Consider the following 14261-nt stretch of genomic DNA (forward strand, 5'->3'; position numbering starts at 1 on the left):
TGTTCTTTGGTGATTCTCTTACACTGCATTGCTTGAATCCTACTGAATGTTGCAGAATGTATCCAACTCCCCAACACCCTTGCGCAGCTCCATTAATGAATAAGCAGTTCAATTGGGAAAGGTTTACTACCTTGTGCACCACTGGTAGTGTGAGCTGTGGCTGATGAGAGCTGTACAGTGGAACCTCGGTTTATGAACATCTCGGTTTACGAATTTTTGGTTTATGAATGCCGCAGAGCCATCTGGAACGGATTAATTCACTTTCCATTACTTTCAATGGGAAAGTTCGCTTCAGTTTATGAACGCTTCAGTTTATGAACAGACTTCTGCAACCAATTACACCCATGCTTTGAGTACTCAGGTTGAGTACTCCACGGACCCGTCTGGAACGGATTAATCCACTTTCCATTACTTTCAATGAGAAAGCTCACTTCAGTTTATGAACGCTTCAGTTTAAGTACTCTGCAGACCATCTGGAACAGATTAATCCACTTTCCATTACTTTCAATGGGAAAGCTCGCTTCAGTTTATGAACAGACTTCCGGAACCAATTGTGTTCATAAACCGAGGTACCACTGTAATGCAAAACATCTAGAAGGCACCAAGTTAAGTTAAGAATACAAGATCCAATAGGAATAATTCTCCCCATTTTTCAGGTAGCCTTGGCTAAGCCAGCTTCAGATGAGTCCCAGCTGAGCTGGGATGGAATACATACACTAATGTATCTCAGGCTGACCCAGGATGGGAGACTTCAGCTGGCTCAATGAGAGATAAGCCTATTCCACCACCCACCCCTCGTCCTGGCAGAACTTGGGTTTGGATATAATGTCATGATATCTGTGTTATCAACACAGCTGATTTTGATGATTGGCCACTGTTAATAATGTTATGATTCTAATTTCATTGCCTTCTAGTTGCAGTTTCCTACCCACCCCAAGCTTCAAGATGCATCTCATGCAGTCCATGACAACTTACACATAACCAATTGGTTAGTATCTAAGTTACCAAAGGGCTTTGGGGGTCATATTCAAGTAAGTCTGAAAAAGTTTCTCACACCTGCTTTACAAGGTTAATTTTCATACCTCTTTGAACAGCTATGGGAAGCTCTTCCAGCCTCCAACGTGACAGGATATCAGCATTTAGGTATAGCTTTTTTCTGCGGTTTTCCTCAAACTTTAAAGCATCTGCAGCCCTTTTACGTTCCTCTTCTAACCTCATAACTAACTCTGTGACCTCTGCCAGAACAGCTGTTGTTTTCTGCTTTAAAGGCTGGATGTCTTTTGAAATTAAAAAAAGGGGGGTAGAAATATTTGTGGCACTGTTTCACATTTCAGGTTTATCTAAAATGCATGAGCTGAGATGCATTTTTAACAAGTTTTTAGTATGTCACATACACAGTCCTAGAACAAGGCACACAAAATACAGTTTATACAACAATAAACAGTGCTTCCCCCCCCCAAAAAAATAGGTGCCAGAACTCACCATGAAGTTGCTACAGTAAGTTGCTGGGTGACTCAGGGCAGCCCTGAACAGATACCAGTTTGTCAACCATGTTCACACCCCAACGGTGTGCTAAAAACTATGGAAAGCTGTCTCCCTAGCTGGTTTGGGGGTTGCCCCGGTTGTGGTGCATGTCAAATAAATGCACCCCTGCCTCCCTCATTCTCTTAGAGTCAGGCGGATGGCTAGGGCAGCTGGGAAACAGGAGGCCATGTGCTTTAAATGTATGGTGGATATGATCATTTCAGATTCCCTCCTCCCCCATTCTCTTCCTTTCTTGTTATTCACCCTCGAGAAAAGTTTTCCTTATCCCAATGCCTGTCTCTGCCCATCTTTTATGTAATGCTTGTGGCTTCTCTGCTCTCTTTACCATACTGCTGCTGCTTTCCCCTCAAACTCTTGCAGTTCCTTTCGAGTTAGTTTCATTTACTGAGGGTCAGAGAAAAAGTGATCATGGCTTGAATAGGTCCAATTGACTAAATGGAGGTGGCTGCAGTTCCACACACAAAACTGCAGATGGTGCCTAAAGAATTCCAGATATGCTGCAGTCCCAAGTGGGCTTTCCCTTCTTTTAAAAAGCAACACATTAAGTATGACTGCCCAGAAGAATTGAATTCAGATACCGGTAGGTGTTGCAACTTTATATTTATAGCTATCAGGTGAGGCCCATTGCTGTGCTATTTCATGGCAAACATAGTGCCACAAATATTTGTTGCAATAATGCTTCAGTCCTTAGATTAACACTTCTATGCCAAATTTCCTGCAGTATTTTGCAGTTTAAAACAACAGTCAACAGAGTGAATTTTGCACCTGGTCAATGTAATAGTTTGAGGCTGTAACTTTCACACTTTTTACCCAATTTGGACCTCAGAGGATTCAAAATGACTGGAGGAGATCCAGAATGTATTGAAATAATTTGCGGGAGCATCATGGAAAAGATAAAGCATAATGGTATAAAATGTGTACAACATGCATGGAATGTGCCTTGTTTTTCAGATTTTCGCATAAGTAAACACTAAAGCTTAGTCTGGCAACTGCATATATATTTTCTCCATTTAGCCTGCTATTGTAAATTACACAGACAAGGAATTATGGGGGTGTAATAGCTGTGCAAAACAATACTTGCCCCCTTCTTTTCTACTAGAATCAATACTTAACAATACTGCTTACTGTTGTGTGTAAAGCAGCATGAGACACAACTCTGCCTGTTTTCATGAGAAAATATTCATCAGCATTAATAAAAATTTGAATATTTGAATGTTTTCAGTGGTGATAAATTATCCAGGAAAACACTATCCTGCAAATGTATATAGCTGTTTGCATTTTAGCTTATGTTTTAGTAAAAGAAAATCTGTTTCAGTTTCTCAGTTTCGAAAACACAACATGCTTTCAAAATCACTGTTATCAGATATATCTTAGTATAAGCAGTGAACACAGAATGTGTTGTGGAAAAGGAATTTGGAAAAGGTTCTCTCATTGTAGCTAAGGGTTATGTCAACACAGCAGTCAAGAGAATTATTGTTTTCTCCTTTGGTCCTCTCCCTTGCAGAAATTTCTGAGTTACAAATGGCAAACAGCACCATCCTACAGATTCCAGACATTCCAACCATTAGATAGATGGACACCATCTAGTATAAATAATTCTATAATTCTCGGGAATTAAGTCAAACTAAATAGTTCAGCTAATAACATTGTGACAGAGAGGGTAAATACTCAACCATGTTTACCTTCCCAATATAACGACTGTTTAGCCTTCAGTTCAGAGGATATTTTAATATCTGACTTCCTGTAAATATAAGTAAATATTTTAAGGTAGGAACGCCCTTGTAACATCTACATGTTAATTAAAATCTATCTTCAGTATTCACATCTTTCATGAAACTATTGGCTTAATCCAGGGACCTATAACCCTCAAGATGTTGCTATGAGACTTCAGCTCTCGCCAATATGTGAAGGGCTACATGTTCCTGGCTTATCCCCTTAGCACCTCAACTCTTGTGGGAAGTGAAATATCAAGATGGCTGGGTGGGAAGTCACTTTTAAATTTGTATTAAATTTGAATTAAGGTAAATACATTTTTTTAAAAAATTGAAAAGTATTAAAAATTAATTGGTCAAAATAGATGTGGGGATCCCTATGTGTGCACAAGCAGGCTTCCATCATTAAAGTGAATGGCACTATTTAGCGGGAAGCAACTCCAATGAAAATCCTTGCTATTACAAATTGTATATGGCTGTTATTGTATATATTTTAAAATTTTATATATGGATGTTTTATGATGGCCTATATTTGTAATGCCTAATAAAGGTTTGGCGAAGTAAGTAAGCAAGCATTAAAGTGAATGGGGAAGCCCTTATTCAAGCTAGAACTCCCTGTGTGCATTAGTAAAATAAAAACAATTAGAATGGTGCCTGGTACAAACATTAAATCAAAACTCAGAAGATCCTTACCATGGAATTTTCTCCAGCTTGTACAAGTGATCATACTGCAAATACAAAGAAGATGCTTCATTAACGTATTTTATGTTGTAGAATTTGCACTGAGTATGTGTATGGAGATAAGCTGAATTTGTTTTAAAATGATTTCACGGACCACAGACTTTTTTTAAAAAAGATTTCATACAAATATGAAAGTAACGTTATATTTTATGTATTGCTTTCCTAAACATGTCAAGCCTTGTAACAGCAGCTTTCATAATGGCAGGCTATGATCAGTTAACAAGATTTAAAGTCTTAATTTTTCTATTACTACTTGGCTTACAAAGTAAGTGTAATCTGCCAAACATTTGAGTTGTGGATGACAGTTGGACCAAAGGGTTGGATCAAATGATCTACCTCTGGGCTATTTGTGATTTCACGTTTAAGGAAAAAATATATAGATATTGTGAAAATACAATGACTGGACACACGTCCTCTTCTGATATATTGAAACCTGCCTTTCCCAACCAATCTGAAAGTTTTTAATTTTGTAGTCAAATAGCAGTGGAGGGAGCAACCCAAAATGTCCATCATAATAAGGCAATCAAAAATAAGAAAATTTCTATATTATTATTTATTAAATTTGTTTACTGTCCTCCATCCAAAGAATTCAGGGTAGTTCACAGCATAAAAATACAAAATTAAAAACAAAGCAAACCAATAACCCCCTCCTCCCAGAAACACACTTAAAAGCACATAGAATGTTAATCAGACAAAGGCCTAGTTCATGTTTTTTCTAGGCGCCTAAAGATGCAAAATGAAGGCACCAGGCAAGCTGCCCTGGGAAGAGCAAGCAGCCCACAAACAGAGTCTTAGGTATTATTGCTTATTATTGTTTTTTGTATTATTGCTGTGCCCCTATTTTTGATGTCAAATAAAAATGAGCTCTAGTAAAAAAATTCTCTGAAGGTTAGGAAATAAATAAAGTACCTGTTGAAAGGATTCTTCCACTTTTACTTCTAGATCTTGAATGTGATGGATAGCTTTGTGAACACATGTAGCTGGAGCATTTACAGCAGCACAGCTACGTTGCTTGCAGGGCAAGCCCCCCAAAATGTTTTCTTTCATCCCTAAAAGTATTCCAAAAAATGGGGGAAATGCAAGTGATAAATATTTTTAAAGTTTTAAAAGTAACAAAGAATGTGCAATCACTACATTTTAAAACTAAATGTCACACGGAATCTTGTATTTCAAGCTCCCAACACATTTTTCTTTCTTAGAAACCAGTACAAAAGGCGCCAATTTGGATCAGGATGGTGATGGGAAGAGATGTTAGCTATTTGCTTCCATGCCAGTTCTCTAATAACTCAGGGCTGCTCTTCCTCTTTTTACTGTGAGTCACTTTGGGAGACCATAACTGTCTGAAATGCAGAATAAAAATGTAGTGAGTAAATTATTATTGCACATACAGGCACATAAGAGCAGCCTTATCTGTCACTCTGGAAGAGGTTAGGATGCTGACTCAGGGCCTCCATGGTATTGCCTCCGCTGGTAGCCAATGTAAATCAGAAAATGGAGCATTGCAGGTACTTGCATCCTATGCCAAGCCATCTGCCAGAAATACACTATGGGCCTCTCGCTGTGCCAGCCTGAAGCTGGTGTAGCAAAAGATTGGTTTTTTACTGCTCCTCCACCTTTAACCTTGTCCAATGTGAGCTACAGGTCTTCAAAGTTGGTGGTGGCTTCACCACTCCATTCCGTCTTGCTGCTCCTGGCCAAGATTCAGGATTGCAGCCCATAGCCAAAAAATACAGGCTTGCCATGTAGCCTTATGCAGTTCACTGGGACTTAGGTGGAATCTACTGTACACACATATAAAAACCATTCTGAAAAGCAGTTTTAAAAATACATTGAATTTTCCATAAGGTTCACCATTGCCATCAAGTGGTGCATTGTATATTGCACTTAAAGGTAAAGGTAAAGGGACCCTGACCGTTAGGTCCAGTCATGGATGACTCTGGGGTTGCGGCTCTCATCACGCTTTACTGGTCAAGGGAGCTGGCATACAGCTTCTGGGTCATGTGGCCAACATGACTAAGCCGCTTCTGGAGAACCAGAGCAGCAGACGGAAACGCCATTTACCTTTCCACCAGAGCAGTACCTATTTATCTACTTGCACTTTGATGTGCTTTCGAACTGCTAGGTTGGCAGGAGCTGGGACTGAGCAACGGGAGCTCACCCTGTTGCGGGGATTCAAACCGCCGACCTTCTGATTAGCAAGCCCTAGGCTCTGTGGTTTAACCCACAGTGCCACCCACACCCCTTGCACTTACAACACACTTAAAATGTTTTATTTGCAGCTGTATAGCTGAGTCCTTATTCTCAGGTAAGAATGTATAGGCTAGCTTTTGCTGTTAGGTATATATTTTGCCCTCTATGGCCAACAGCAACTTGCAGGGAGGATCAGGATTGGGGCCATGACATGGAGAACAAGTGTCTGACTACCCTGACCCAATATTTTGATCCTAATCCAAATTAGGCCCCACAATCTGAATGAATGAGAATGATTGAATCAGAATAGAAAAGATGTGGAGTTTTCACATAACAATTACTCTGACTCTTAGTTTCCAGTTTCAATCAAATTTCACATACATGTAATAGGCCCAGACTTCACATTTATCCCTCCCTAGATTGTGCTAGGGAACCATGTACACTGATCCAGGTTATTTGTCTTAAAGACTGAGGAAATCATAGAAATCATAAAATCATAGTTGGAGGGGGCCACGAGGATCATCTAGTTCAACCACCTGCAATGCATGAATCTTTTGCCCAATGTGGGGCTCAAAGCCATGACTCTGAAATTAAGAGCCTCATGCTCTATTGACTGAGCTATCCCTCAGGTAAAAATCCAACATCAAGGCAAGCCAAGATGGAACTAATAATCCCAAGAGAACAGTATTAAGGGACAACAGCAAAAGTGGGGATAGATACTATGGAGGGAGGGTACAATCAAAGTACTACATACACACACACACACACACACACACACACAAGTATCAGGGGAAAAAACAGTTTAAATCTGTTCAAAACTTTAAAGAAATGTAAATTGCACAAAGTTCCAAGAAGCGGGGTGGAAATACCTTCTGGTTGTTGGCGGTTATCCTTGGAAGAAAGTAATGACATTTCAGTCATTGTTGCCCACAGTTCTTGGCAGCCTAGTTTGTTTTTTAAACAAACAAACAAACAAACAAACAAACAAAACAAATAGATAAAAATACCATTATAATGTACTGTATTCAAAATATGAACATGCAGCATTGTTAGTATAATTCATATTTTCCATTTTTAAAAGCCATTGGATTGTCAAAATCTGGTTATTAATTATTCCAAGCACACAAACAATAGATATGATAAGTGAGAGACAAATGAGTACACAACTGAGGCTTTACTGTCATTTTCCTCTGTGGCAACTCTCGGTGCAAAGTACTGTAGCTTGTCTTAAGAAAATGAGAATACAGTAGCTGCATATACTGTACACAAAAGTGAAAGAGGAAGTAAAGCTTGTATTTTGTCCCCTCCCTCCTATCAGCAAGAGTGGTTGATCCCAAAGACAAGTACAGTGAAACCTTGGTTTATGAACACCTCGGTTTACGAATTTTCGGTTTACGAACGCCGCAGATCTGGAACGGATTAATTCACTTTCCATTACTTTCCATTACTTTCAATGGGAAAGTTTGCTTCAGTTTATGAACAGACTTCCGGAATCAATTGTGTTCATAAACCGAGGTACCACTGTACTGTAAGTTCTAAACTGGTTCTCATATTGGACAGTTTCTTAGGAGCTGAGTGGCAAGCTATAGAGTTGCAAGCAACCCTTGATATAAATCAGAAGCAAAGTTCTAAAAGCAGTACTAGGACTTGATTGTTAAATTACTCAACGTTTAATGCTGATCCCACCCCTTCACAGCTGGGAAAATAATTGTAACTTAAATTATTCTTTCCACTTAAAAAAACAAAAACTTTGCATTGTCCTTTTTATTAAATCTGGCATTTGGGGACAGTAGTTTAAGAAACAATGGGTTTTGCTTCTTATTTAGGATAAGTGGAGGGAAATACATTGTTTCAACCACAGGATGCATTTTGCATTCAGGAAATGACACTCAGTAAAATAGGAAAGAGGTGAGAATAAAATACAGAGCACTATTACAGGTGCATAGTCTCATCAGGTATGCTACACAAATGCTTCTACATTCTATTTCACACTTCATTAAATAAAATTAAATAGTCAGCAACACACGTATACAACATTCTAAATTACTTAGTTTCTTCAAACTTTCCTAAGATATGGATTTAAATACATTAAATATAGAACAGAAAATTCAATAGAAAACTGAGAATTTAGCACTAAAACAATTCTTCATTAGCAGCAAGGCATAATTTCACACGGTTGCTTTTAAAATCAAGTTACAATGGCTGTGTAAAATGGAATGCTAAACCATAGTTTAGCATTGTAAAAACGAGATTAGGTGAACCTCATGTTCATACACTCCATCCCATCCAGAACAGGCAATTGGCCTATATCCTGGATATGGGAACCAACCAACCAACCAACCAACCAACCCCAAAGCCTATGTCTTTCCAAGATTCAGGCTCAGTTTATTCACCCTCATCCAGTCCACCATTGCATCCAGGCATCAATCCAGTGTTTGCCCAGCCTCTCCCAACTTTAGATATAGTTTGGAGGTGTAACTTTTTTTTACCGTATGTTGAAATGTATTCAGCTTTACCAAATGCTTTGCTTCCGTCTTGAATAAATTACTGCAGGTCAGGCTGTGGTTGCATGTTTAAACAGTTTTCTTTTCTATATTTTTAATTGAGTGGCACAAATTAAAAGAAAAATTAGATACAATTATCTTTTTTGGCATTTGAGTATTTAAATATTTTGTGCATATTTCAGCATTTGATCATTAATTTTCTTTTAAATTCTCTGCCAATAATTGCTCACTGTTTTAAAGGATCACAGTGATGTGTGATTTGTACAAACATATGGAGCAATTATACTTAAACTAAGTTTCAATTTTCGGTTACTAAGGCAACCAGTGCATCCAGTAAAAAAAAGGTCTAGCTAAGGCAAGCCAGTATCTGCATCAATATGCCTTTTGTTCAAAAAGAATGTTAATACTAGTCCACTTCACAAAAATGTTAGGATTAAGAAAACATAGAAAATTGTCATATCTGCAGGTGGTAAAATGGTTATGTTAGAACTACCGGAATGAAGTTATGTTTTGTATCTACTCTGAAATTTAGATGGATGCATATATGTGAAAATGCTTAATTGCAGTAAGTCATCCAAACAAGTCATTCTGAAATAACAAAGCTTAATATATATGGGTTAGCTAAAAATTCTCATGCACCAGTCATTAACAGAAGGTGGGTTTGACTCAATCTACTCACTATGAATGCCTCCTTTGTTCTTTTATAATGGTAAAGGAGCCCACATGAGAGGTGCTGGAACTGAGTTCTGGGGAGTTCCTGCTAAAAAAACCCTGTATTAGGTCATTTAAAAATGAACATAGTAGAGCTTTTTTCCAATAAGTTAAACTGTTTTAACTATTCTACACATTTAAAAAAGGTACAGGACCCCTGACAGTTAAGTCCAGTCGCGAACGACTCTGGGGTTGTGGTGCTCATCTCGCTTTACTGGCCGAGGGAGCCGACGTTTGTCTGCAGACAGTTTTTCTGGGCCATGCGGCCAGCATGACTAAGCCGCTTCTGGCAAAACCAGAGCAGCACACGGAAAGGCTGTTTACCTTCCTGCCGGAGTGCGACCTATTTATCTACTTGCACTTTGACGTGCTTTCAAACTGCTAGGTGGGCAGGAGCAGGGACCGAGCAACGGGAGCTCACCCCGTTGCGGGGATTCGAACCGCCGACCTTCCGATCGGCAAGCCCTAGGCTCTGTGGTTTAGACCACAGTGCCACCCACATCCCTTATTCTGCACACACATATATAGAAGCAAACAGCAAAGTAATCTGACTATGGATCCTTATACAGCCAAAATGTAATGCTGTATAGAAATTTTGTTGATTTGTTTCGATATATGTGATACATACTGTAAGAACATTTTCGGACTGCTCAATTTAGTGATACTATTCCCCATCCCACTGCTATATATCTATATATTAGTTGAATTTAAATATTCATAGTAAAATGTGACATTGTTCAAATATGAACCATCAGGAAATCAGTCTTCAAACTCACTTTTATACTCTGGTCAGAGAAGTAAGTAAGTGTTATTTTGTTAAATACCGTTAGACCTACCGGTACATTTTTTCCTAGTTCCAGCTGCACAAAAAAAATGGAAGAATGCTAAATGTTCAGATCCTATAGAAAAGCAGCCTCCCTTCAGACTCACCAATATTCTTTTGAACATTGTTTACCTGTTAAATTTCTTTTTGAATCTTAATTATTTCTTCATACAAACGCATCTTCCGATGAGGCAAAATGTGAGCTTATCTCATGGCTCCAGTTTGGTGCTTAACTATAATGAAATAACAAACACCTGATTCAACTTCATAGATTTGTAGCTCCAAAGGAACACATAAATAGTCTTGTCAGATCTATAATACATATATGATAGAACTTTCTCTTGATTTTCATCATACTCTAACATTTATCTATAAAGCTGTTTACCTTTAGGGAGGGAAACAAAACACGTAATACTATGTTGAATAAAGGACTACACTTGATCACTAAAAGAGAAGCATGTTTGTTAGCCACCACACTGGACAAAAGAACTGTGCACAATGTGTTGGCATTGTAAAAATGTATGTGAGGTGGATCCTGAAAAAGCACAAAGAACCACAATGACATGCAACAATACAGAATTATGGAATTCAAAAACACTGTGCATCTGTTCTCTAATTTAAGGAATAGTAAGCATAACTCTGTAAGAATATAATTGAGCTTCTCAACAAAAAATATCACTGGTATACACAATAACTTCCCATTCTGAAAACATAATACTACCACAACACTTTGCCACAGAACATGAGGGGGGGAAGATAAACAGAGAAAAAGATGCCAAGTTAGCAAAGACGGGTAAACATTTATCAGTAGAGGCTTACCCCACCTTTTATTCAGAAACTCATTGAGGCTTTTAATATGGAATGCATCAGACATGAACCTACACAGACCTTTAGATCTTCATTTGAGTCCCTTATCCAAGTTCCCCTTCTGAGGAAGCCTTGGAGGATGGTGAGAAGGGAGAAGGCCTTTTCTGTTGTGGCTCCCCATCTGTAAAATGAACTCCCCAGCAAGGTCTGCTGGGCATCTTTGTTGACATCAGCTAGGCACCAGGTAAAGATTCATCTTTTCCCCCAGGCTTTTTGAAAAGACTAGGATGATCTTGTTTGTTCATTGCATACTAGTATGTTGTTGTTTTGTATAACATATCCAGGCATATCCAACTCCCAAGAGACTGTGATCTACTCCCAGTATTAAAAAGCTGGCAGTGATCTACCCATTGGCATTGGTGGGAGGAGGAGTGTGCATGGGGTGGGTGGATTGCCCAGAATTGTTGAGCTTTTTTTAGGAGGGAAGTGCCCAGAGTTGTTGAGCTTTTTTTGGGGGGGGAGGATTGCACAGAGTTTTTTTAGCTTTCCCCCCCATAACTTTTTGTACACAATAAGCATCCCATGATCTACCAGGATCAGCTGGGGGTCTACTGGTAGATCACGATCTACTGTACTGTGTTTTTCACAGTATTGTAGGTCACTTGGAGACATTCAGGTAACAAGTGACCAACCATTCTTAATAATTATAATGTAAATAGGGTGTTTCTGTTGTAAATGAGTACACTGAAACTCTTCCTAGTGCTCCATCCAGATGCTAAATTCTTACAGCAAAATATTCAGCATGTTTAGATGGAAATAATTGGATTAACCGAGGCTGGCTTTCTGGTAAAGTTACTTATGACTGCAGTCTGTAGATTTATTGTTTCATAATGGAAATACATATTGTTTTTACGGACATACCATTCCTGAGTATTCCTGTAGTCATCTTTCTCCTGCAAATTCACTTCTCCTAGCAGGCTGATTTCTGATCTTGGAGCTGAGATGGGGCAGGGAATGGGTTACTGTTTTATTTCAATCCACATTTTTTTATCATCTGTTGTCTTATTGCTATTTATTGTTCTGCTGCTTTATTATTTATTTATGGCTTGTTTTAATAGACTTAACTGTTGTTTTAAAGTGTTGTTTTTGTGTGTTTTGTGATTTTGTACACCAGTGATGGAAGGGCATTATCCTAAAAGGCAGGATATACATTTTTAAATAAATTATTAAGTAAATTATAAATGGCTGGGAAGGAATTTGCAGGGGAAAATCAGATATTGCTTATACACATTCTTCTTTCATCTGCTGATTCAGCCCCACAATTGTCACCCCCATACCTGCATTAGTGCTGTGTGGCAAACATCAGGTTGGCATCCCCATGTTTGCTTTGTAATATGTAATTCTGTCTCCAGTGACACAGCTACTTGCTTCAGCTGTGACTATTCAAATTATAACTTTGACAGCTGAATCACTCAGGTCAGGTACTCTAAGAAACTTCATCAATATTACCATTTGCTCCAGGACAACTGCAGCAGATGGATGACAGATATATCTCCTGCCCCTACTTCAGTGCTCCCCAAATGACCCAAGGCAGGTTGCCCAAGTCAGGCTGATTGCCTCCGTCCAGCCACCAGGCCCTGTCAGTTCACATGGAATTCTGCCATCCATCAAGGTTACAAAAAATGATGATAGTCAGAATATAAAATCCTATCAAGTTCCTCTACCAGATGAGTGCAAGGAATTCAGTCTGGGCACCTCAGCTGTTAGAGACGGCTGTGTACAAACACTCCAAACTAGCATGTGGAGAAAAAAAGGAAGGTTTAATGCACTAGAAATTCTGCAAATAGGCTGGAATTCAAACAAAAGGAGCAAGATCCCCATGCCCACTGACAAAACTAAGGAGTCCTATACAAATGTGCAAAGATCATTTTCTGATTAGACAGCAGCCAGGCAGAAACATTCACAAAGGGCTGACTCACAAGATATCACAATGCCTTCATTCCCACATAACATAAACGAGCAAACTTGTAGGCTCCCAGAGAGGAGATTGCCGTTTTCTTCCCCCGTTATTTTGCAGCTGCACTGTGCTGAGCTAAGCCATGCTTTGGCTTAGTCTGCTGTCTGAACCTGAGCTTGTGGTTTGATTGTCTCAGGCAAACCTTGCGCTGTAAAGCATAGGAGAAATCTTCCAGTGTTGATACTGCATTGGGTGAGTATTGTAATCTGAGGAATGCCTGTTGTAAAAAAATTTAGGTGTGAATATTTGATGCGTCTAAATAGATGTGGTTGTATAGTATTTTGTGGTCTGTTCTAGGTGAAAGCTGGAAACATGTAAGTATGTGTAGTGGTCAGTTTCCTATATAAGGATTTGCTATATTAAATGTGGTGGTATTGTTATTATTATTATTTTGTTGCACTGTAGTTTCCAGAAAGTGCTCCTCTTGCATGGACTAGTCTATGCTCAGGTTGAAGGTGCGGTGAAAGTTGCTGAAGTCCTGGCGGAACTGCACATGTGCCTCCTGTTCATGAATCAAGGTCTCAAAGATGCTCAATGTATCTCAAGTAGAGGACAGGCTTTTGGGGACAGAAACTGAGCAAGAGTTATTACTCTAACTTAGCCATGAAGATGCTTGCATAGTGCTAAGCAACGGCCATGCGTATGACTGCCATGCCACTGTGCTAAGTGGTAGCTAAGTGTGTTGAAGACCCCATTAAGGATATTCCTGATAGTTTGCAGACCATCTTTGTTTTTGTAAAAAGAGCCTCAATGCTCATGGGAGTGAGGAATGGTGTTTTCTGGGGGACTGCCAATACGTTCTAGTTTCCTCAGGAAATCTGGGATGTTCTGTGTGCAGCTTGGAGTGCTGGTGGCGAATAGAGTCTATATAACTAGAAACCCCTACTGTAACGGCACCAATGCCTTATACTATGGGGTACCCAAGGTTGCATGATCTGGGTATTTTGAGAAGCAAACAGAAGATGCTAGTGGTTCCTGAGATGTGTTTCTATAGATTTGGTCCTACTCACCTGTAAGAAATTCCTTCATCAGCTTTTGTGGTTCCTTCTGGTATTCCTCAGTGGGATCTGAGGATAAGAGCCTGTAAAATGTGGGGATGGAGGGTGTAGGGGTTAGGAGACAAAGTTATAAATCAGAAAGTCTCCCATTTTGATTTATCAGATTTGTCCTGGAATGGGTAGATCTGGTTTTAATGGGGGTGGGGGTGGGGA

At 39.2% G+C, this 14261-nt stretch overlaps 1 protein-coding gene across 7 annotated transcripts in view; it reads right to left on the reverse strand.

The window, feature by feature from the left end:
- Positions 1 to 10461, reverse strand: part of CCDC178 (coiled-coil domain containing 178) — a 124094-nt gene extending 113633 nt beyond the window's left edge. Inside the window, exons 1-7 of one of the 7 annotated variants that reach the window (XM_088675445.1) lie at positions 10359 to 10461; positions 9372 to 9452; positions 7058 to 7132; positions 4908 to 5047; positions 3951 to 3985; positions 3228 to 3286; positions 1083 to 1277 (exon numbers count right to left, since the gene is read on the reverse strand). In XM_088675445.1, coding sequence (XP_088531571.1) covers positions 1083 to 1277; positions 3228 to 3286; positions 3951 to 3985; positions 4908 to 5047; positions 7058 to 7109 — 481 coding nt within the window. In that variant the 5' untranslated portion in view covers positions 7110 to 7132; positions 9372 to 9452; positions 10359 to 10461. Of the gene's footprint in view, positions 1 to 1082; positions 1278 to 3227; positions 3287 to 3950; positions 3986 to 4907; positions 5339 to 7057; positions 7133 to 9371; positions 9453 to 10358 lie in introns of all 7 variants that reach the window. The other 6 variants (XM_088675447.1, XM_088675446.1, XM_088675448.1 and 3 more) reach the window with 6 other exon arrangements.
- Between the last annotated feature and the right edge of the window lie 3800 nt (positions 10462 to 14261).

This window comes from Zootoca vivipara, chromosome 8 (assembly GCF_965207765.1).
Source record: "Zootoca vivipara chromosome 8, rZooViv2.hap1.1, whole genome shotgun sequence".
Classification (NCBI taxonomy): Eukaryota; Metazoa; Chordata; class Lepidosauria; order Squamata; family Lacertidae; genus Zootoca; species Zootoca vivipara.